This window comes from Felis catus, chromosome C2 (assembly GCF_018350175.1).
Source record: "Felis catus isolate Fca126 chromosome C2, F.catus_Fca126_mat1.0, whole genome shotgun sequence".
Classification (NCBI taxonomy): Eukaryota; Metazoa; Chordata; class Mammalia; order Carnivora; family Felidae; genus Felis; species Felis catus.
In genome coordinates, this window is record NC_058376.1 from 152,672,549 (window position 1) to 152,697,117 (window position 24,569).

The following is a 24,569-nucleotide window of genomic DNA, read 5'->3' on the forward strand; positions in this document are numbered from 1 at the left end:
TAACGTGCCCGAGTCCCACACCAAGCGGTTCTCCCTACCGTAGCTCTGAGCAACCACGCTTTCTTCCGTAAACAGGCCTTTGTGAGTGTCTTGGAGAGGCACGAGGCCCGGGCAGGAGCTAAGGGAGAGGGGAGGGAACTCATTTGGATTTTTCTCCCTTAAAAAGAGTCTCACGTTTCAAAGTTTTCTTCCTGCATGGTGGTTTGGCAGGCTACCGTAATCCTGACACGCACAGTTTAAATTATGGCCCTCGGCGTCTGCTAACATCCCAGCTTTGGCAAAGCTGATGAGGATCCATTTCAGTATCTGAAGAAGGGGCTGGTTAGCTCAGGGCCCTCACTGTGGATTTGGTACTGGAGTCAGGGCCTGGGGCTGCCAAGCAGGAGAGCGCCTGAGGTGCAGTGGTGGGGGGGACCTTCGGGAAGGCCCCGGGTCTGCCCAGAGGAGGAGGCCAGTGGTGGGGGTGGGGGGCGGAGGGGGGTCTGGAGCCCCGCTCCGGAACAGGCCATCTGCTGACCTGTAAGGGGTTTCTTTTAGAGCAACAGTGGATGATGGGCACGTCAGTGGCCCCACAGGGACACGCGGGAGGGCCCAGGAGCTGGTGGCACAAGCTTGGCCCGGCCAAGTCCTGCTCGGGTGTGTGTACGTGGCTCAGCCACCATCTCTGGTCACTTACTTAACCGCATTTCCCAGAGGTCTTCCAGACTGACTAAGGCCTCTTCTGTCTACCGCTGTCCTTTTGCCCAGAGTCTGTCGCCTGGTAGGGACCCAACACTGTCTGCTGAGTGAAGGGACTAGCCATCTTTCAAGTGTGAAGCGTGCTGACCCGCAGGCCCGTGTGGCACAACGAATACATCAGCACAGCCACCTGCTTCGTTCCGTCTCCCGACCACGCTACGATTTGTGTTTACGTGGCACATTGTGGGGAACGGCCATTTTTGGCACATCGGCTCGAGGCAACGGCCAACGACCGCAGGGAGCCATGTCAGGAGCCACTCGAAAGGGAACTTCAAGAGATGTGGCTCCTCAAGGCAGAGGACCTGAACGCCGCCTACCTGTCTTCAAAGGCCCCAGGGAGGCACCTCCTGGTCAGCAGTAGCAACTGGGGACCACTCAGTGGCTTTCCCCTTGACAGAAACAGAGGGGAATATATACAAACTGTGGCAATAAGCCCAAACCATTAAGACCTCCCATGGAAGTTACATATTAGGCTGGCTTTTAGTCCAACTAATCAACAGACTTCTAGGCACTGGACTGTCCATACGATATCAGATCTCAATTCACTGTATATAAGGCATCATTCTGAGGTTATAGACTTAGGAATCACAGTTGACAAGAGGTCTGTAGGTGAAGTTTTAGGAGTCAATAGATCATCACAATAATCCTACATTTCGTTTGCCATTTTCAACCTCCTAGAAAGTCATCATATTTAGTTAGCTGTTTAAGAAAGAAGATATTGGGGCACCTGGGTGGCTCAGTCAGTTGAGTGTCTGATTCTTGATTTCGGTTCAGGTCATGATCCCAGGGTTGTGGGATCGAGCCCTGTGGGATCCTTGCTTAGCATGGAGCCTGCTTAAGATTCTCTCTCCGAAGAATGAAATCTTGCCATTTGCAGTGATGTGGATGGAACTGGAGGGTATTATGCTAAGTGAAATAAGTCAGTCAGAAAAAGACAGATACCATATGTTTTCACTCATATGTGGATCTTGAGAAACTTAACAGAAGACCATGGGGGAGGGGAAGGGGAAAAAAAAAGTAACAGAGAGGGAGGGAGGCAAACCATAAGAGACTCTTAAATACTGAGAACAAACTGAGGGTTGATGGGGGGTGGGGGGGAGGGGAAAGTGCCTGATGGGCATTGAGGAGGACACTTGTTGGGATGAGCACTGGGCATTGTATGGGAGCCAATCTGACAATAAATTATATTAAAAAAAGAAGATTCTCTGTCTCCCTCTGCCCCTCCCCCACTCATGCACATGCACACGCACGTGTTCTCTCTAAAAGGAAAAAAGAAAAACGATATTTTTCTTAAACTTCCTCTGTCAACCTCCTTCCTGCATTGTAGCTTTGCCTGAAGAGATTACCCACTCTGAATGCCGAGTGCATTCATGAATGCTGCACCAAGATTTACTTTTACTCCCTTTTCCCCAAAGGAGCTCAATCATGATTTTCCCCCTGACACCATGGAAGAGAGGCGAGGTCTCATCTACTTGAAAACAATCGTGACTTTTGAAGAAACGATTGAACGTTTGCCCCTAGTTCTGAACATCATGAACGTGCAGATGAAAGGCGGCCCCCCCTCCCATGAAGATGTGGCGTCTATTTCCCCTCCCTTGAATCTGGGCTGCCAGGTGACTGCTTTGGCCAACCGAGTATGGTGGAATGATACCACGCCAGTTCTGGGCCAGCCTTTAAGGGAACGAGCAGCTTCCGCCATGCTCTCTTGGGGCCTCAGCCACCACGTAAGAAGTCAGACCCCACCCCGGGGAGGCTCTAAGTCTACGTGGAGAGAAAGAGGGGCTCAGCCGAGTCCGGCCCCCCAGGCATCCTCACCAAGGTGCCAGCAATGTGACTAAGCTGTCTTAGACTCCTCAGACCAGCCTGGCCGCCAGGGAAATGCCACTGAGTGACCCCACTCAGTGTCACGGGGAGCAGAAGAATCACCCAGGCAAACCCTTCCTGGATTCCCGCCCCACACATTTATAAGATACAATGCGCCTCAATTTGGGGGCAGTGTGTTACGCAGCAGCGGCTAAAAGGTACGATATAAAAGCCCACAGTTTGAGCAACGGCACCTCAGGAAACCATGAAACCCTAAAGGGACGAATGCCTAACTTCCTTCTTTTATGAGAGTCGCCCCAACCCCCACCCCGCCTCCCAAAGTGCCGTCTTGAATCTTTCTTCTTCCCGAGTCTTAGCTGCTGGGATCAGTGGGGCACATGGGACCCAAGCTGAGCCAAATTCCCTCCCTGCCAGCTCCCTGCCTCCAGCCACAGCGGTGGACATTCTCTCCCAGAGCTGGGCGTCAGAGGTGGCCGATCAGTCTGTGTCTGGGGCTAGAAGTCACTGAGATGTACCCCTCAGGAGCAGCGGGGGGCACCCGTTTTTCCCCGTGTGCAGAGAAGTGTGGAGAGGCAGGTCAGCTCGGGGAGAACAGGATGCAGGAGTGTAGAGGGGCAGCGGCGAGGGGCTGCGGGGGACAAAGGGAGGGAGAGAGGGGGTTATCTGGCTTGGTTTCTGGACACTTTCTGGGTCTGGATGCACACATCTCCTTTGGGGCCTATGTGTACTTTTGCGTCCTTACAATTCTTGCTGAAGTGGCTGTGAATGGATTTCTGGGCTTTTTTTTTGGCAATTGACAAGAAGGGCCTTGGTGATGCCTGAGGTAGGAAACGGAAGGGAAAGCGGGCCGGGCCGGTGAGGTGACGGGGATGTCCTTCTGTAGACCTTCCGCCTGCTGGGTGAGGGGGCCTGGGAGTGGTTCACGCCCAGTCTAGTCTCCTGTAGGCCCCGCACACTCAGAATGCCTCACCCCGAGCTGCCTCTCTTCCGGAATGAATTCAAATCGCACCTTCCTTACTCTCACCAAGGGAAACCATCCACTGTCTAGTGAAATCAGTGAGGGACTGTCTTCCTTCCTGACCTCCCCAGTTCAACCGGCCACCAGATCCCGCTCTAATTGGCTCTCCTGTCCTCCATCCGTGGCCACCGCCCTAGCCCCCGTACTGTCCCCAGATCTCTCTCCCGAGACAGCTCTGGCCATGCCACTGCTCTGTCCACAGACCCACCCCTCCCCCCTTTCCCCTTTCCCCTGGGTGGTGGGCGCTTTCAGAGAGTCGGGGTCGGCCATCTTACTGTGGGCCACTGCTTGCCCGTGACATACCTCGCACGCGGCTCCCATTCTCACCTCCTCTTCCTCCTTAGGGAATATCCACCTGCCCTTCCCTGCCTGGAGAACTCAAACCACATCCAAGGTCAGGCTTGGATGACGCCTCCTTTGCGAAATGTCCTCTGACTTCTCTCGGGTGCTTCCGCGCGTTCGGCTCGGTGCTAAGCATTTTGCCTGCATCCTCCCTCTAACCTCAAGTTAGAGGTTGCGGTCTCCGTTTTACTGAGGGAACGGGGGGGTCACAGAGGGTGACCGTCCCCAGCCACACAGCTGGCAAACGTGAGAGCCAGGTTTCAACGGTACCTTCTTCTCAGTTTCCAGAGAAGTTTGCACACGCTTATCACCCCCTATTCCATTTATAGGTCTGTGCGCTAGATGGCGAAGCACTCAGGGGCAGGGAGGAGTCCCAATTATCGTCGTATCCAGGTGCCTACCCAGCGTTTGGTTCCAAGCAAACGTTCAATAAATTGGGCTGAAATGAAATATTGCTCTTGGAGGATGAGCAAAGCGGCTTTCTGCTTTGGTGTCATTTAACTGCTTCCTTAAAGGTGTTGTCAGACCCTGCGCTTCCCCCTCGTTAGTGATGGCAACACCTCGTCTGGCGTAACGCCACCGCTTGACTGCCACCACTCTGCCCCCTCGCTCAGTCCGTGGTAGAGGGTGGGGTCCGCCTCCTCGGGTCCTGGCCCTTTGGATCACACAGCAGCTGGGTGACATCAGGGTCCTGACTACCCACGGCAGCTATCTCCTGCAACCTCACTCTTTAAACAAACACAGCGGAAGCAAAGCTAGGCAGATGGCAGGTGGAAGAAGGCACGAGTGTGTACACGGAGTTGGGACACGGCCCTGAATGGCAGGGCCAAGGGGGGTGGCCAGAAGGAGGGCATTCCCTCATGAGCAGGTACGGGGCGTGGCCACCACACTGCCCACTCTCTGTCCCTGTCTGGTCTCACGTACCCAGCCTTGGAGGGCTTCCTGTCATCTGAGGAGCCCAAAGGCAGAAGGAAGGAGTACGTACACACACACACACACACACACACACACAGCCCAACCAAAGCTCTTGCTGTCTTTTCAGATCAAACACCGAGCTGGCTTTGTTCTCTGCCTGCAGACCTGAGGCCATCCCGGCTGGAAGGAGTCGGAGGACACAAGGGGGCGTTGAGAACCTATCTGGCCACGCAGATTAAGCAAACGACAAATTGGCAGATTACTTTTTGTTTCTTTTTGAACAGGTAATATCCACTCCTGGCAAATATATAGGGAAATGGACACTTTTGATATAGTGCTTGTGGGAGGGGGAATGGGTATAACCTTTCTAGAGGCGATTTGCAGGATGTAATAAAAGGCTTAAAGTATGCATTTCCTCTGACTCAGTAATTCCATTTCTAGGGTTTCATCTTAAGTACATAATGAAGGATTTGTGCAAATATTTGGCTCTAAGGATATTCACTGTGGCACCGTTTAAAGGGGGTGTGAATCCAGGAGCCACCTGGCTCCCAGCATCGGGGGACAGGAGGGGTGTGTGCAGACATGGGGCCACCTGGAGGTGGGTTTTTAACAACACGGAAAGATGTTTGCAGTATTGTGTTCGGGGTGGGGCGGGGGAGGCTGAAAAGAGTACACGGAATGTCTGAGAAGCATGGGAACGTAAGAGAAACTTCTCTTCAAGGAATGTGTTCCAGGTAGTTTTCTTTAAACCTCCAGAACTTTTTCAGGTGACGTAGCCCTCCACTTACAGCAATCAGCCCAATTGTCAGTCTGCAGAATGTGTAGTGAAAACACGGTGTTTCCTGTGTCTCGACTTCTTGGATACAAGTATGTGTATTATGCTTTTATTTCAGATGAATAATTGGACCCACTGTTTTAACGTTAGAGGCATTGTACCTCTAAACATGTTGTGTGTATTACTGGGAAGTTCAACATCCTTCTCAAAAATAAATAGGTGCTATGAGAATGCTTGGTCTACATCTCTACAGAGAAGGTCAAGAAGAGACAATACTGTTCATCGTGGTTATTCTGAGATGCGGACTCCTGAGTGTTTTTGTACTTTTTTTCTTTTAGAGACTTAAAATGCTTTTAAGTCTTTATTTATTTATTTGTTTATTTATTTAGAGAGACAGAGACAGAGCAAGCAGAGGAGGGACAAAGAGAGAGGCAGAGAGAGAGAATCCCAAGCAGGCTCCACGCTGCCAGCATGGAACCTGATGTGGGGCTCGAACCCACGAACCGTGAGATCACGACCTGAGCCGAAATCAGGAGTCGGACACTTAACCCATGGAGCCACCCAGACGCCCCTATACCTTTTTTTTTTTAATGTTTATTTTTTCCTGCGAGAGAGAGAGAGAGAGACAGAGCACGAGTGGGGGAGGAGCAGAGAGAGAGGGAGACAGAATCTGAAGCAGGCTCCAGGCTCTAAGCTGCCAGCACAGAGCCAGACGCGGGGCTCGAACCCACAATCCGGGAGATCAAGACCTGAGCCAAAGTCAGACGCTCAACCGACTGAGCCACCCAGGCGCCCCATATACCTTTTTTTTTTCTTACTGACAGGTTACAACGTCTGATCGATGAATACAAATTATTTTGTGACCCCCAAGAAAGTAATGATTTGAATTTAAAGCATCCGTCCATAATGATATAAGAGGCTGCTTCCCACCTGCATCTGAAACCCGAAACACTAGCAAAGCAGGGCTTTGGTGGCAACAAGTCCCAGCTCTGCCCCCTGGTGCTATTCTAGGACCTGGAGACGTAAGGACCAACCGGGGACCCACTTACCTGGGACCTGAGCGCTCAGAAGGAGGGGCACACCTTCGCTAGATAATGACTCTGAGGTTGCTACTGACGAGCACAGGGGCTCTGAAGGGAAGGGACTCCAGACCTCTGAGAGTGTGAGGCAAAGAAACCAGCTCAGACTTGGGGTGTGGACACCCCTTTCCCCTTGAGAAAGTGACAAGAGGCAAGAAGGAGGGGCCGGTGTTCCCCGGCGAAGGAAGCAGGGCAAGTGTATCCCCGGGCTCACCTACAAGTGAACCACCCGGGGTTGGGAGAATGGACCACGCGGCCCCCCAGGCGGAACTCTGGACTATATCTCATCTTAGTTGCCCGAGTCCTCGGGGCAAAAGTCCTTTTCCTGTTCCACACGGGAAGAAAACAAAGAGTCGCTCGGCTTTTGCTTTGCTTGTGTTTTCTCCGAGCAAACGGTGAACCACCCCAGGCCCTGCTGTTCCTCCCGGGCTTCTGTGGTGGAGTTGGGCTCCCACCTTTCTGTTGGGACCAGTGAGAAGGTAAGAACAGGGCGGGGCTGAGACGTCTGCTCTCGCTCTAAAGGTCCAGGCCTCGGCTGTAATGGCCTCAAGTGGGGCCAAGAGTCCATTCGAACCTGAGGGGGACGCTGACCTTGCTTCACTGTACCTGCACCGTGAAGGAAGTTCTAAAAGGAAGCTCCTTTCAAGAGGATCCTCGCGAGGCAGGAGGGCTGGGCGTCCATGGGTGGGGGCTCCACAGGGCCCTGCAATCACCAGACTCACCTTCCAGAGCAGAACAGCCAGCAGCAGGAAGATGAGTATTCCCACCAGCAGACTTATGGCAATGATCCAGCCCACGACATAGCCACGGGGCTCCAGATTGTGCAAGGCTTCGAAGACCACCTAGGAGGCAGAGCAGAAGGGGGAATGATTTTCAAATGGAAGTGCCCATAGCGTGACAGAGCCCGGCCTGGGCTTGACGTTCGGAGCGAACCACAGAGGAGTCCAGTCTGTTGTTACTGAAGACTGGACTCTGTTCAGTTCTCTCCTGGTTGTAGACCGATGGAGTTTTCACCATCAGGGGGTGAAAAAGCCACTTGAAATCCAAGCCCCAGGTCTTGAGAGGGTTGTAACAACAACAAGCCTGACTTCAAAGTCATGAAGTGAACCTAAGTGTGGTGAAAGTCTCAGAAGACGCACTCGTCTGCACTCGGGCAACAGCAGCCTCCCGTGCGTTACGGTTTTGTGGTGGAGGACGTGGGCGTGCCGGCTTCTTTCCAAGTGTTCAGCTCAACGTGTCGCTCAGCGCAAGCATTTGACGGACGCCACTTTGCTGACAGACTGTCACTCCCCAAGGGCCGGGACACCATCCGTCTCCGGTCTCGTGGCAATGCCTAGCACACTGGAGACCCTCACTCCTGAAGCTCCGGGCTCTGGTTTCCGGTGGGAACCGTGTGCAATCCCAGCCCGTGCCTCCGTGAGGCAAGTTTCCCCAAGTTTTATGGGAAGTCGGTGGTGTGCTGGAACTAGCCATCGGCCGGCAAGGGCCAGCTGTGTGCTCCTCTTCCTGGCTGCATCGACGTGTGGGCATCTACACTGCAGAAATTGGGAGACAAGTCAGGGCCCCCCACCCGCCCGCCGGAGAACGGATTGCTTAACATGTATTGGCTCAACACTAATTGGACCCTTTGGCTCTGCTCCAGCCCCACTGGGCACGGTGGGGTTTGGTTTTGTAGAATTCCAAGCATCCGTTGTGTCCTTGCCGCATAGTAACTTTGCCCTAACGATCACTGCCCACTCAAACTCGCTGCAAAAGGGACAAAAGTCCCAGCTCTGGGCAGTCACTGTTTCCCTCGGCTGCCCAGCTGGCCCATCCCCGGGTCTTTGTCCACGCTGGGCCATCCCCTCCTTGGGGAGAGCCTGTCTGAACCTAGCTAGATGCTGGAGGCCGGCTGTGGCTTCCACCTTGCCCGGAAGCTTCACTAATCACGGGAGCCCAGGGATTCCCCACTCAAGCTGCATGGGGTGATGGGGCACAGTACCTTACAGTGACCAGCACTGCTTCTGGCCCCTTTTAGGGCCTGGCTCCCGGCTAACTCTTCCCAAATGCTCCTCTGTGTCTTGTAATCTCCTGTCCACGTTATACAACTACCCGATGAGGGATTCAACGCCCATTTTACAGAGGGGGACCATGGAGGCCCAGAGAGGACAAGCCTTTTTCTCTGGGCCAAGTAGCTGAAGTACAGAGTCAGGATTTGAACTCAGGTCCAGCCAACCCCAACCCCCCAGATCTGAGCTTGTCAACACTGCACCACGGAGTGCCTAGATGACGGTGGCTCTTCTTAAAGACTACCTATTGGTTAAATAGGTCATTTGTTGGCAGTGCCCTGGTGATAAGAAAAGCAAAGGTGTGCCTCTCGCTCTCATTGCGTCCATTCCCACAGCGCGAGTAGGAGGGGAGGGGTGTGTGCTGGGGGGAGGGGCTGGATGGCCAGTCATGAGGCAGACAAGCTGCCATCGTTGCACCCAAAGACGCCGAATCCAGAACCTCATCTCAAAGAGAATCAGGCAGAGCAGAGACCATCCCTTCCTACGTGGGGGCAAATGAAAGAAAACTGCCTACACACATTCCGTTCATTCTGGGAACGGAAAGGAGGCCTCTTTGCTGTATTGTGCTCACTGGCTACGTGACCTTGGGCAAGGTACTTAACCTCTCTGAGCCCCCTTTCTCTCATCTGCAACACAGGGGTAAAACAGCCCCTCTGCAGAGAATTCAAGGGGCTAAGACACACAGAGCCCCAAGCGTGGCACCGGGCAGAACCCAGCTCTGACAAACAGAAGGTGATTTCTCCATCACTGCCGGCAGGGAGGTATCTTTGAGGTTGGGCATGGTTGGCTACTTTTCCATTTTTAAAAACTATTTACTGACGTCTAATATACACAGAGAAAAGTAAACACAACCCAAGCGCACAGCTCACTGAATTCTTATCCCACGCATGCTAAATGCACAGGTGCAACCAGTACCCAGAATAAGAAACAGAATGGGACCAGAACCCCCGGAAGTCCCCTTTGCACGCCTTTCCGGCTAACCACCTCTCCATCACGGGTCACCGTGACCCTGACTTCTAAAGGCCTGGATTAGCTGCACCTGCTTCTGTCCTCAATACACCTGGAATGGCACAGCGTCAACTCTGAAGTCTGCCATCACGCGCCCATCCGTTCAGACTAGAGATTCAGGTCTTTAAAGAAAGATTCACGCCCTTGGGTTCTTGCCCCTGAAAGGCTGTGGATTGAGTCACCCCCCACATTCAGAATCTCTCATGGCGTCTTGTACAGATGAGCCTTGAGGCACTATGGCCAACAGGTACGGTCTTAGCCAGCCAAGATACCGCCCTCCGTTTCCTCCTCTGTGAAACGGGGGTCTGAGAGGGAAAATCAGAAATTCCCAGCGCAGGGTCACGTAACATAAGTCTGCCGAACCTTCTCGTCGACAGAGAGTTGCCGAGACAGGCTGTGAGCTCAGTGTGGGTCAGCTGTGGTCGAGCCCCTTGGATCACCCCGATGGCTTCTCAGGGACGCTGCCTGCCCTCCGCACCAGAAATCTGCGTCCTGGCAAAGCCATGCTGGAGATCTGGTTTTGTGGATACAGACACAGCTAAGAGTATCCACAGCAGTTTAGTCTAGCAAATTCCACAAGAATGCCCTGTCACTTCGCCGGAATGTGTGTTTAATCCTTTCTTATTTTTAGTGATGCTGTCCGTCTTCTTGGATGCAAGTCTCGTGCTTTGGCAGAGCGGGTTCCCGTGCGTCAAGGCTCTAATGAGCTCACGGGGGGGGGGGGGGGGGGGGAGAAAATCAGAGCGTCCTGCAGCTTTAAGAAGTCACATCTCAGATAAAACCCCAAAGGAAGGCACAGCAGCCGGACTACAGCGGGGAGTCAACAAGCAGGGACCATGAAGCCTCCACTATACCACTAAAGAGCTGGTGATCCTGGTCACGCCCCTGGACCTCTTTTCTCTGTATTCTCTTGTTCCCATCCCCAGTCACTATTCCAGGTCAGGCCTGGTCTGATCTCATAGCACCCTTTCAGGGCCCCCAGAGAGGCCATCAGGGGTTGTCTTTTTTTTTTTTTTTTCCAAATATTTATTTTAGGAGAAAGAGAGAGAGGGAGGGAGGGAGGGAGGGAGGGAGGGAGGGAGGGAGAGGGAGAGAGAATGTGAGCAGGGGAGGGGCAGAGAGAGAGAGAGACACACACACACACACAGAATCTGAAGCAGGCTTCAGGCTCTGAGCTGTCAGCACAGAGCCTGATGCGGGGCTTGAACTCATGAGCTGTGAGATCATGACCTGAGCCAGAGTCAGCCACCCAGGTGCCCCAGGAGTTGTCTTCTTAAAACGCAGGTCTTATGTTGCTTCTCTGCTTACGCTATTGGTGACTTCTCTTTACGCTGAATACATATTCCAGGGTCCCAAGTTCTTTATAGTCTGGTCTCCTTCGTACCTTGCCAGCCCCTTGCCGGGCCATCATCCCCATCCTTGTTGGTTTGCATCATCTCGCCAGCCAGAACTGTGCTCTCCGGCCTCTGCAGGCTGCTTTGGCCGCCTGCAATGCCTTTCTGTTCTTGTCCATTTGACGAAATCCAATATTGCTCATCTTAAAAGTATTCAGGGGTGCCTGGGTGGCTCACTTGGTTAAGCTTCTGACTTTGGCTCAGGTCATGATCTCACGGTTCATGGCTTGGAGCCCCACTTCGGGCTCCGTGCTGACAGGGTAGAACCTGCTTGAGATTCTCTCTCTCTCCCTCTCTCTCCGTCTCTCTCTGCCCCTCACGTGCTGCTCACGTGCATATGTGCTCTCTCTCTCTCTCCTTGGTGATGCCAATGCCATTGGTCCATACTTGGAGCAGAAAGGGGCCAGGGAACGTTCCAGTCTACCATCGGAAGGACATGCAATCATCTTTTTGCCTGATTTCCAAGTTTTAATACTTTTGAAAATAGGGTAATATCATGGAGAAATGACAAATGTTACAACATTAAGTACAAAAAAAATCAAGATAGCAATTTAATATCTAGAAGACGTCAGCTTTGCAGAAACATGGTAGGAAGTTTTAAGAGTACACAGGTGCTTTTTTGAGATTTTGGGGCTTTTTTTCCTTTTTTTCTGTTTTTCGCTCTTAAAATTTCTTTTTAACTCCGTGTTTTAAAGCCAAGTTGAAAAAAAAAATGGAAAAAGAGAGACTCTGCTCCTACATCTGCTGTTCCAAGAAACCTGACTTTTTGGCAGAATTAGTCATTCTTTGAGCTTTTGGAAACATTGCCATTTTCAGCCTCTGTTAGCAGAGAAGCCCTATTGTGGCATCTCAATGTACAAAACGGAAGAAAACGGAGGTTCTCTGGTCGTAGAGAAGGTAGGCAGCCCGAGCCCAGCCCGCTCAGCACCCCCTTCCTACGCCGTCCCTCCCTACCCCAGCCGCAGCAGGCCCTGAACCGGATCAAGGGACCCCCATGGCTCCACAGGACTTATTAAAACCTTAGCCGAGCAGTGCTGTCTCTTAGTCCTTATCACTCTGTAAGGTAACGATGCATCTTCCTGTTGACGGGCTCCAGCACCCTGTGAATTCCTACAGAACGAGGCTTCAAATGCACGTTCTTCAGTCACCTAAACCAGGATTGTGATTCATGGTGTGGTTCATGAATGCAATGTCCTCTCGGCTCTAACATCAGGTGGAGCATGGGTATAATTCAGTCTACAACAGAAGATGCTGGGGTTTGAAGCCGGACTCTCTGAGTGTTCTCTTCTCTACCTCAAAAATATATTTGCAAATGTTATTTCTCGGCGGGGAGTTCTGGCCATCCGTGCATCCATCTGCCCACCTACCCACACGCCCATCTGTCCATCCATTCATCTGTCTGTCCACCCCATCCATCCATCCATCCGTTTGTCTATGTAGCAGCTGCTACGTGCCGGGCACTTGTAGGGGGTCCTTGATGAATCAAGCAGATAGTGTTGTCCTCACGAAGCTTCTGGCTTTCAGAGAATACTGATCAATTAGACACATAGATGTGAAATTATAATTTTGGCCAGTGCCCCAAGGCAGAGGTTCATGGTCATAAAAGACTCTGAGACGGGCGTGGCAGTCAGAAAGAGCTCCTGGAGGAGCTGCTGGAGCTGAGAGCGACGAGTCAAAGAGAGGGGAGGGAACAGCATTCCAAAGAGAAGGAACAGCATATGCAAAACCCCTGTGGCCGCAGTAAGCTCGGCAGGGGTGAGACAGGGCCAGCAGACAGCGGGGTCGGAGCAGGCAGAATGAACAAGGTGCCAAAGGAAGACGTTCAAGGTGAAGCTGGAGAGATAGGAAGGGCTGGAGGCTGGGTTAAGAATCGTACGTTTCATCTTAAGAGAAACGGGAATCCGACGCAGGGTTTGGACCCGGGGAGGGATATGGTTCACAGTTTGCCGGGAGCACTTAGCTGAAAAACAACGGTAGATGAGAAGGGAGAACTTCGCAGGGGGTGGGGGTTGGGGGTTCAAGGAACAAACAGCCCTGGTAGCAGGGTTGCAGGGGAAGTGGTGCAGGGGAGATGTTGTGCTTCCAGCACGAAAGGAGGTGAGGAAAAAGGGGAAAAGGTCTGCGGACGGTGGGGGGTCTGGTGGTGGAGGCCGGGAGACCCGAGGTGGCAGTTCTGCCCGGCGAGGGGGTGGCTGATGGCACAGCCGTGGATGAAAGCCGGGAGGCTCGTGTGCCGGACGTGAACTAATTATACGTAAGAGAAGGAGGGGCTTGAGGATTCGTCTCCACAGAGGCTTTGAGGAGGACGGACGTCAGGCCGGGGCAAGCACGGGCCCACATCCTGGGTGTCCTGCCGGCTGCTGGGGAGTTTCACGCACCTGAGGTTGGCGAGCCGGTGTCTGGGAACCTCCGGAAGCCAACTTCCGGTCTGAGGCAGCTGGCACACCCGAATCCCAGTGCTGGACTCGTTTCTGTGTTTCTGGAACCTTTCAAATTCCCACCACCGCAAGTAGGCCTCGTGTCACAGCTGGCCACGCTCAGGTCTCTGTGAGGCCTGAGGACATGACCACAACGGGGGGCGCCTGGCCCAGGCCCCTGCGGGACAAGGGTTTCCGGTGCTGAGAGGACGGTGCAGTCAGCACTACCCAAAGGGAGGTTCAACCTCAGACCCAGGTCGGCTGAAGGTCAATTACGACGGCAAGACGCTCTCTGCAGTCGACCTCACACACACCTCACAGAGCAGGAATTCGAGTAAGAGAAAAAGTGGAGGGGACGCAACATCTGGGACGATGAAATGACATTTCCACCTGCTTCTGATTACATCTAACAGCCAGCGAGGGGGTAGGCGAGGGGGGAGGAAATGTTCTCAGCAGAACCACGTCTTCAACTGCCCTCAGAACACAGCCCTCGGAAAGCACACCCGCTCAGGGGAGCAGGGAGACTTCTGGAGACCACATCAATGAACAGAAAATAAACGGCGCGTTTGGCGAGATCAGCATCATACGTCTGTGCCGTGACAAACAGAGACGTCACCCGTGCCCGTGGCTGCCAGGTGCCGGGTGCCGGAGATGGCCTGCTCTGTTAGAGTTTGCAGAGGCGAGAGCTGGGCTGGTGCCATAATCCCTTTGTGGTTAATCATGGGCCGCGTCTGTTGGGAACGGGCTGAGTTCTCGACGCCGCGTTGAGAGGTTTTATAGCCACCACTGCTGATAATCCTCACGGCTGCTCTTTAGAGGACAGCTCATCCACCTCAGGCTATCCGGGCGAGGAGCTATGCATCTGGTGAGGGACCAGGCCTCACCAGGAAGAGCGCCAGAGTCAACAGACCCCGGAGTCGGCACGTGATGTGCTGCTCAGGCCACCAGAGCCGAGGGTCGCTCCTGAAACAAAGGGCCAGCTGCTTACCACCCAGGACTGTGATCCCTACCACCTGCTCAGAATGGCCTTCCCACTGTGCGTGTGGGCGCGAGGCAACGGGCCAGCACAGGGCAGAGGAGCACAGGGGTAAGGAAGGCTCGGGGCCTGCAAATAGCCAGCCCCAGCAGCCCCTCCTGGCTCTTCAACCGACAAGCCGTTGGCGCCCCAGGGTGGAAGGTCTTTTCACCTCCTGGAGCCTCAGTTTCCCTTCCTGGGCTCACAGGGAGCACTTCCTTAATAAACTGGTTGCACACACACGCTCATCTCACGTTTGCTCCTTGAGAATCTAGCTTAGGACACCACACGACTTCCTGTGGCATGCCTGTCCTTCGCCCGTCCCTTGGAAGACTCCTTCGGCGCCTGCTCAGGGGTCGCTGTTTCTTCCCACGCAGCCCGCCCTAACCTCTTGAGCCGGGCATTCGCGGTACATAACCATACCGGGCTGCGAGCACGTCTGCGTGCCCTGTGTGTGCTGTGAAAGTCTTGAGGGTATAGAGTGATGCTGGTTCATACTTACTGGGGGTTCAACTCGTGTCTAGTGAGAGAAGTTGATGGACCGGACGGCAGTCTTGTCCTAAAACACCACCTTTCGTAGCAGAACTCTCTAGAGTCCAGGGGTTCGGCGTGGGGTACAGCGTCCACCAAGGGAAACGGAGAAGGGGGAAATGCCAGGCTCCCCACCCCTGAGGCAACCGAAGCGTATTTCAACCTAGGAGTGGGTTCTGTTGTTTACAAAAATAACAACGATGATAGTGATCGCGATGATAACCAGAAATCATCGGTTTAGGATAAACTGACCAAGACTCTTGAGGATTTGGGGGAGGAAGAGGCTTATTCTTCATGTGGTTCAGCCTGTCCTTGGCCATCTCTTTATGCAGTGAGAGCCACTATTTTTTTTTTATTAGAGAACAAAAAAAATTTTTTTTAAATGTTTACTCATTTTGAGAGACAGAGAGAGACAGAGCACAAGCAGGGATGGGGCAGAGAGAGAGGGAGACACAGAATCCGAAGCGGGCTCCAGGCTCCGAGCGGTCAGCACAGAGCCCGACGCGGGACTCGAACTCACAGACCGTGAGATCGTGACCTGAGCTGAGGTTGGACGCTCAACCGACTGAGCCCCCCAGGCGCCCCAGTGAGAGCCACTATTAACTGAATGTCCATGTGGACGAACCAGGCAAGGGGCTTTGCATCAAGGAATCCTTTGATTCCTCCCAACCCTTTCGGACGGGCATCCCCTACACGTGACCACACAAATTGCCACATCTTTACTGATGTAAATCTACCTGTCTGCTTTCATCGCCTCTGCTGCCATCACCTCTTGCCAGGTAATAGTCACAACCTTCTAACTAGCCTTCTTATTTCCACCTTTCCTTCCTCCAGTCCACTACCCATACAGTAGCCTGTGGTTTGTTGTTGTTGTTGTTTTTTAATGTTTGTTTATTTTTGAGGGAGACAGAGACAGAATGAGAGTGCGTTAGGGGCAGAGAGAGAGGGAGACACAGAATCCGAAGCAGGCTCCGGGCTCTGAGAGGTCAGCACAGAGCTCGACATGGGGCTTGAACCCAAGAGCTGTGAGATCACAACCTGAGCCGAAGTTGGACGCTCAACCGACTGAGCCACCCAGATGCCCCGGAGCCTGTGGTTTTTAAAGAATACACAGCTGACTCTTGAACGACACAGGTTGAACTGCAGAGGTCCACTTACATGTGGATTTTTAAAAATAAATGCAGTGCAGTGCTGTGAATGTATTTTCTTTTCCTTATGATTTTCTTAATAACATTGTCTTTTCTCTAGCTTACTTTATACATAGGAAGGACACAGATATATAATACAGATTATTACATATCCATATATAGGTATATAACACAGAGGACATAGTATATAATACGGGTAACATACAAGTTACATGTTAATTGACTGCTTACGTTATCAGTAAGGCTTCTGGTCAATAGCAGGCTGTTAATAGTTAAGTTTTGGGAGAGTCCAAAGTTCTACGTGGATTTCTGACAGCAACAGGGGTTGGTGCCCCTAACCCCTGTGTTGTTCAAAGGTCGACTGTGTATTAGATCATGCCATTCCCCTCTTCAAACAGAAGCTTTCACTGGCCTCCCTTCGCCACTGCCCACTCTGGTGTTTCACGGTGCAGACCTGCCCGTGTGTTTCCCCACAGATGCGTTCACCCTTCCGCGGGCTCCTGCCACACTGGTCTTCGAGTTGTGAGCACAGCGGGCCGCTTGGGTGTTTAAGCAGCTCTCCCCCTGAGCTGGGGCGCTTCTCCCCATCCTTGGCAAGCCAATTCCTTCTCACTTTCTAGGTCTCACCTTCCTTGGAGAAAGACTCCCTGACTCCTTTAAGAGAAAGCATGTTGCTCCCAGGGGGCCCCTGGGAGACTCGGTCAGTTCAGCGTCTGACTCTTGATTTTGCTCAGGTCATAATCTTGCAGTTCGTGAGATCAAGCCCCACATTGGGCTCTGAACCTGCTTGGGATTCTCTCTCTCCCTCTCTCTCCGTCCCTCCCCACTCATTCTCTCTCTCTCAAAACAAACAAACAAACAAACAAACAAACAAACAAACAAACAAACATTAAAAAAAAAAAAAAAGGAAAGAAAGCAGGTTGCTCCCATAGAACTAACCTCAATTTGTTGTTGTTTTTTAAAAAAATGTTTTTAGGCTTGTTTATTTTGAGAGAGAGAGAGCACGTGTGCACAAGCAGGGGAGGGGCAGAGAGAAAGGGAGAGAGAGAATCCCAAGCGGGCTCCACACTGTCAACACAGAGCCCGACTCAGAGCGGCCTCAGTCTCACGAGCAGTGAGATCGTGACCTGAGCCGAAATCAAGAGTCGGAAGCTGAACCAACTGAGCCACCCAGGCGCCCCAGAACTAACCTTAATTTGAAATGAAATCCTTCTTTGCTTCCCTGTTTACCGTCCTCTGTCCCCTCAATCAGCCCTGGGAGGGCCGGGGCCACGTTTATTTTGTTCCCCATCGCATCCCTTGTGCCTGCCTAGTACGGTACCTGGCTCTTAGCAAGGCCCCTGTAAATATTCATCAAATAAATAAGCAAATGTGACTATTAGGAAACAGGACTCATATTTTGGCAAACTTGGCTGGAATACTTCTCAATTTCTTATGGTTATAACTTACTTCTCACTTGTGGGGCTGGTGGGTGAGGAGTAGGACCGGTGGTGACCTTCCAATGACCCTCTCCTGCAACCTACATCTCAATGTAACTTGAGGTTCGAGGGGGAAAAACTCTCTTGCCTCGTGGAACCTAATTTGAAGTGTAACTGGCCACGTAAATGGTAAAGTACAGGTCACAATCTACTCGGTGGCTGTAAAAATTGTAAAGCTGGCATCAAGAAGCAGTACAACAAAAGGACCATAAGTGGCATCTTTGAGAATAGTCTCTGTTTACCACGTTAGGTGACGCCCGTCTGGTTGAGATGCCCCGGCTCGTGTCTTTGGTTGGGGGGCACTGGTAGTTTGCAGAACAAGGGAGGAGATCTCTAGGACGGAGAAAACAGCTTTCCCGTGTTACGGATGAGGAAACTGAGGCTCACACAGCCTACCTGATCCCCAAAGTCACAGGGAGGGAGAAGGGCTGGAACCCGGGCTTTGCTGACTCCCGAGGGGAGATGCAGTCCTCCGCATTCACAGAGGACTGGCTGCTCGCAAGGGCTGAGCTTGGGAGTTGAATGGAAACGGCTTCAGAGAAAATGAACCCTGCACTTGCTGCCCTGCTCAGTTAGTGCTTGGCTGGGCAGGTGACTTTAGAAGCGAAAGTGTGGCTGCAATGCTGAGGCTTCATTCTGGGGTCTGATTAGAACGAGAAGGGAAGGCCCCCTCTGGGGTGAGGACAGCCAGGTCCAGCCTGGAGGAGCTGGCTGGGCTCCCAGGCCACCTGGGCGGTTTTAACAGAGATACTTTAAAACAAGTCAACGATTTCCTTTCCATGCTGGAGACTTTGCTTTTGTCCAGGCCCTTTCACCCACAAAGGCTCAGTGACTTCCTGGGGGACTGGCTGGCTGAGGCAGGGAGGGGGAAGGAGCCTCAGGCCGGGACGCGGTGTTCTTGCCCCAGTCACTGTGAGATGCCGGGCAAGTAATTTCTTCTTCCCGAGTGTCGGAGGTCCTTCGTTCACTGGAGGCAGAGGCTTAGCGGTTCTAACCGAGTGGGGGGGGGGGGTACAAGGAAATCTCCAGGCACTTGTTAAAATTCTGACCCATCTGAAGGGGTGCTGAGGGCAGTGGGCTGTGTGAGGGAGGTGAACGCCCCAGCGTGGACAGATGGTTCCCATGCACCTTCCCATGGCAGAAGGTGACGGGCCCCAAACGCCTGCCCTGTCAAATACGCAAGGAAGTATCACTCCTTCAAACACACTATTTCTTAAAAAAAGAAAGAAAGAAAGAAAAAAAGGCAAAAAAGCCCAAACACTCCTCAACCATCTTTGGACAAAGATTTTCACATTCTCTCATTAAGGCTGCAGATGGCCCAGGAAGTTACTACCAACAGAGTGGTCTAAATGACTGAACAAAGCGTGGCTCAGATGGGCGCCCCAAGAAGAGCCAGGGGTTAGCTGGCCTGATGCTGATCCTCAGGACAAGAGAAGCCCACGAGAGGGGACAACTGTCACTTCTTAGCAGCCCTGTATTGACCCCCTGCCTCCCCTCTAGTGCTGGGGAATCCTCTTCTGTGTAAGTCTCAGGGCACTGGTGTCACAGAGATGCTAGGGGTTTGCTTTCCCTGGGGTGTGGTCTCCCGGCGACAGGGACCCAACCTCGGCCGGTGAGAGGCTCCCCACTGACTCTAGAGCAAGAGGCTGAGAGAAGCCAGGGACAGCTGTGTCCAAAGCACCACGTGCACTCTTCCCATGGCCTGAGCCCGTGGTCCTGGCTCCTCAGGTTTCTGGACTCCTCTCCTGCCCTCAGCCTGGTTCTCCCGACTTCCTGGCAATGCTGAGAGCTGCCATATATCCTTCGCACCCATTCTGACTCTTCCAAAAAGAGCATCAGTCCTCCCCGCTTGCTCCTAAGACCTTAGCCCAGTATACACTCCACATGGCAATGACTTCTCCACCTGTGGATTTATGTCCGTACCCTATTTTCTTCAGCTGGAAAATATCAAGAAAATCGGTGTGCTATGTAATTCATACAAGCTTCTCATCCAGCCTGAGAAGGGGGTTGGGGACGGTGGCTCGCAGTAGTAACGCTGATTCTCCAGATTCTTGGTTTGTCCTGGGGGAGTTTCTAGCCTCAGTTGTTGGCAAATCTCCCTGAAAAGTGAGAAGGGCCAGGTCGGGGCGCCTGGGTGGCTCAGTCGGTTAAGCAGCTGATTTCGGCTCAGGTCATGATCTCACAGTTTGTGAGTTTGAGCCCGGCATCGGGCTCTGTGCGGAAAGGGTGGAGCCTGCTTGTGATTCCGTCTCCCTCGCTCTGTGCCCCTCCCCCGCTTGCTCTCTCTCTCAAAAATAAATAAAAATAAACTTAAAAAAAAAAAGGGCTGGGTTGAATAGAATAGGAAATTCAGCATACTACTGGCACTTGGAAACCAGTACAGAATATAACACGACAGATCTCACCTGGAGCTCTCAGGTTTGGGTCTGTACAGGTGAGCTTGATGGGGCTGGTCACAGACCCCCCCCCCCGAAAGTACCCTCCAGATCTATTTATTAATAAACATTCAAAAATCGATCACATATTTCTAGTTACTCACTCAAATGCTTTGTAAAGCACTCAGACCATAGCATAAAAAGAAAAGATCCAGAGAGTCCCAGGAAAATCACTTGATTTCCCGATTGGGGAAATTTACCACGGTATACACATTATGTGGTTACAAATCAGATCATTTCCCCTTCTCACCCACACCCTGCTCCTTACCAGCTGAAAGGACACTTCCTGTTCATTCCAAGGCCATCAGAATTTGGTATCTAATCTAAAATCTTGTGAAACTTTGCCCGGTTTAAATTTGGTGGCTAGCCTCCATGGAAATTTCCCCTCAAATAGATAGCTGACAGAGAGCCAGGCCTTCAGAAGACTCATGCAGGGAAGAACGTGTTTGTTCTAAAAAAGTAAACCTTCCTACTCAGAAAAGACTTTTTTTTTTCCTGCCAGGAAAGTTGAGAACAGACTGTAGGACTTCATCTAGCTCATGGGTTGAAAGGCAAAGTCCTGGAAAGGAGGGAGAAGGCGACATTGTAGGATTCTGATGGGTCAGTGCTAAAGAAAACTCATTGGAAGTGAGAGCTTCTTTCACAGAGCTCTTGATAATGAAAATATCACCATAGTGCTCAAAATGGAACAGTAGTTAGTGGAAGTGGCATTTTGGGGGCATACAGATGACTCAGAAGGCCAGCAAAGGGATGTTAAGCAATGTCCTCCTGGATCCCACAGCTCAGTGTTCTCACTGAGGGCGATGTGCCCAGTCAATTGGTTTTTCATCTACACAAGGGATTCCACCTGTAGGAAACCTACTAAATCACAACCCTTAGCTCTCAAGCAGGAACACCGTGGTCTACTCAAACATTCCAAACCTCGCATGTTGGGCATGTCTTTCATTCTATAAAACTTTTTAACCAGACCTATGACAATGAGCGAGGAACCAGTCTCCTTCACTTCTCAGGCGAGGGTCTGAATTAGCAGTGAAATGGCCAAAAGGCGGTGAGGAGAAGGCAAAAGCCAGCTCCGAACACCTGATCCGCTGGAAAAACTCGCCCTAGAAGGTGAGAGACGCCAGTGCCATTCCAAGTCACCCTTTTTGGTTCCTGTTATTAAAATTAGTGCCCGGACAATTTCTCCGAGTGAACAGAGGAGTCCAGCTCTGCACCTGGCCGCCCTTGCCCACACTGAGCATGGTATGCCCAAGCCCTGGTGCGGCTCTAATAACCCTCCCCCATTCCCAGATTCACCTTCGTTCCGCACTAGCTGGTGCTCTTGGCTCTTGCTCACCACACACAGGAGCGGGACTGAGGTTTCGTTGCAGTCCCCAGAGACTTATTTTTTTTCAGGGTCTTACACGAATGGGCTTTGGGCCGATTCATATCCTAACACTGAGACACGTGGTGCTCCTATTGTTGTTGCAAAATAAGTTAACAGCCTTTTCTTTGCAGGTACACAACCTCTATGACTTTATCACATTTGTAAATTTGTCACGGCAACACCGACCCCTCCAAGAGTCCCTTGAGAGGAGGTAAATTCCAGGGAAGTAGATGCAAAAAGGTAGCGTCATTGCCTAGCTTGGTGGCAAAACCCGTTGGCAGGCTGCTGTCTCGACCCTTTCTATCTGCCCAGGATCTGAGAGTGAGTGTCAAGAATGCACCTCCCCTCCCGACCCCTGAAAACCCGTAAAAGGCAGCACAATCCCAAGGCCACACTTCCCCTCCAGCCTCCCCCACACCCCTACATCCACGCCTCCCGCTGCTGCACCCTCCCGTGTCTCTGAAGCTTGCATCCCCCGCACTTTAGGCAGGACAAGGGGGCAGAGAGTGAAAGAAGGTTGGAGGGCTTAGAAATTTGGATGTGACTTCTTTAAAGTTATTCAAACCACTTGTTTTTAAGACGCCTAGTGTTTATCCATGGAGCAATATGATTGGGGAGGCAGATGAGGTTTCAGGGAAAGGTCTGAGAAAGATAAAAATAGTCTTGGCTTTCAGCGTGGAAATCCAAGCCCTGTCAAGGGTACTTCCAGACTATTTTTCCTTGAGCTGGTCATAGCAGAGAGCCTTCACATAATGATGGCACAGTAAAGAACAATGCTATCACAAGAGCAGACCGCAGCAGTTCTCCGTGGGGGCCTGGGAGCCAAGGCAGGCATGGTCTTGGGTCTACCGCAAAGCCAACATCTTGGCTCAGAGACTGTCTTTACCCTCAAATTCTAGCACCAAGCCACCCAGATTCCCTCACCCTCCCAAGAGGGCTGTTCTAAGGCTGGCTGACTCACCGTCATCTCTTCTGGGTTCCCATTGGCTATCTCCACCACCCTCAGGGCAGCATCCACCTTGACCTTGGCACGGGTCATGAACTGGATGACAGATGAACTGTCCTGTGGAGGAAACAACACAACTCAGTGACACATTTTTCAGTGACAACGGCTGGGCCTCAAAGTAGCAGGAAGAACTGAATTCCAAGATTCCATGTGGGCCGGACGAAAATTTTATCCCTGAACTAGGTACCTCCCCATTCCAGGCACCCACGTAAACAGAGGTTTCCAGTCTGCCTCTCGAGAATTCTTTCATACTATGGCGGATGCTGAAAAGCTGACGTTTTGCCAGTCATCAATACACGCAAGCTTGTGCGCTATGGTTTCCAAGCGGTAAGAGCCAGATATTTGGACATTGATATTGACATACTCACAAAGAGTAGAAAATAAATAAAGCTGTTTAACTGTGTACAACAAATCCAGGCCTGGCATTCCATGGAAGGCATCTGATTTATATTTCTCAAGCATCTTCCTGCTCTGACCACAACCCTCAAACCCTTCACATGAGTTACTTTTAACTCTTTCTTTACCCTTCAATGAGGCTGTCTGGGGGTCAAAAACCATTTAACATGGAGAGAGGAGGCTGGATGGGGTGATGAGAGAGGGACACACCTAGCTTATAAATCAGGCCATGGCTTGAGGAGTAAGGAGACTGGGGTGGGGGAGTGGGCACATCTAAGACTCAGGAAGAGCCCACCAGCAGTGGCCTTGGTGTGGGCTCAGATCCACAGAATGAGAAAATGGCCACCAGGCAGGGATGGGGTTGGGATCTGGAAAGAGGGCAAAACTGTGGCTCAGGGAAGGGTCAGCAGCTTGAGCCAGTGGCACAGACAGTGCTGCCTTGACTGTGGGTGGAGGACCAGCCTGGCTTCCGGTGAGGAAGCAGGACAGGCGGGCAACTGGAACATTCGGCAGCCCACCTGTGGGGGCGGCTGGGGCTCTGCCAGCGAGGTGACTTGCAGTAGACCCACCCACACTTCCTCAGTCTGCCTGCCACACAGGGAGGTACGTATCAGATGCCAGCTCTGACCCACTTCTGGTAAAACCTACCCCCCCACCCCCGAAAGTGAAAGCAGAGGACCCTCTCAGAGAAAACAGTTCCCTCTGCTCATCTCTGCCAAAGAAACCACAAAGACCCTCCCGGGAGGGCACACGGGGAGGCCACTTTGCCTGCTTCACCTGGGAGGTATGCGCTAATTATTGTCCCTTTTTTTTTTTTAATTTCTTTTTTTAACATTTATTTATTTTTGGGACAGAGAGAGACAGAGCATGAATGGGGGAGGGGCAGAGAGAGAGGGAGACACAGAATCGGAAGCAGGTCCAGGCTCTGGGCCATCAGCCCAGAGCGCGACGCGGGGCTCGAACTCACGGACCGTGAGATCGTGACCTGAGCTGAAGTCGGACGCTTAACCGACTGAGCCACCCAGGCACCCCAAAACGTTTATTTACTTTTGAGACAGAGAGAGACAGAGCATGAGCAGGGGAGGGGCAGAGAGAGAGGGAGACACAGAATCGGAAGCAGGCTCCAGGCTCCGGGCCATCAGCCCAGAGCCCGACGCCGGGCTCGGACTCACGAACCGCGAGATCGTGACCTGGCTGAAGTCGGACGCTTAACCGACTGAGCCACCCAGGCGCCCCAAAACGTTTATTTACTTTTGAGACAGAGAGAGACAGAGCATGAGCAGGGGAGGGGCAGAGAGAGAGGGAGACACAGAATCGGAAGCAGGCTCCAGGCTCCGAGCCATCAGCCCAGAGCCTGACGCGGGGCTCGAGCTCACGGACCGCGAGATCGTGACCTGGCTGAAGTCGGACGCTTAACCGACTGCGCCACCCAGGCGCCCCTTTAATTATTTTTTTTAACATTTATTTATTTTTGAGAGACAGAGAGAGACAGAGCATGAACGGGGGAGGGGCAGAGAGAGAGGGAGACACAGAATCGGAAACAGGCTCCAGGCTCTGAGCCATCAGCCCAGAGCACGACGCGGGGCTCAAACTCACGGACCGCGAGATCGTGACCTGAGCTGAAGTCGGATGCTCA

General features: G+C 52.3%; 1 protein-coding gene across 4 annotated transcripts in view; it reads right to left on the bottom strand.

Annotated features, from left to right (window-relative positions):
* ITGA9 (integrin subunit alpha 9) overlaps positions 1–24,569 on the bottom strand; it is a 362,074-nt gene that overhangs the window by 27,811 nt on the left and 309,694 nt on the right. For all 4 annotated transcript variants that reach the window (XM_023260749.2, XM_023260752.2, XM_023260750.2 and 1 more), the window contains 2 exons: positions 22,493–22,594; positions 7,414–7,533 (listed from right to left, as the gene is read on the bottom strand). In XM_023260749.2, coding sequence (XP_023116517.2) covers positions 7,414–7,533; positions 22,493–22,594 — 222 coding nt within the window. The remainder of the gene's footprint in view (positions 1–7,413; positions 7,534–22,492; positions 22,595–24,569) is intronic.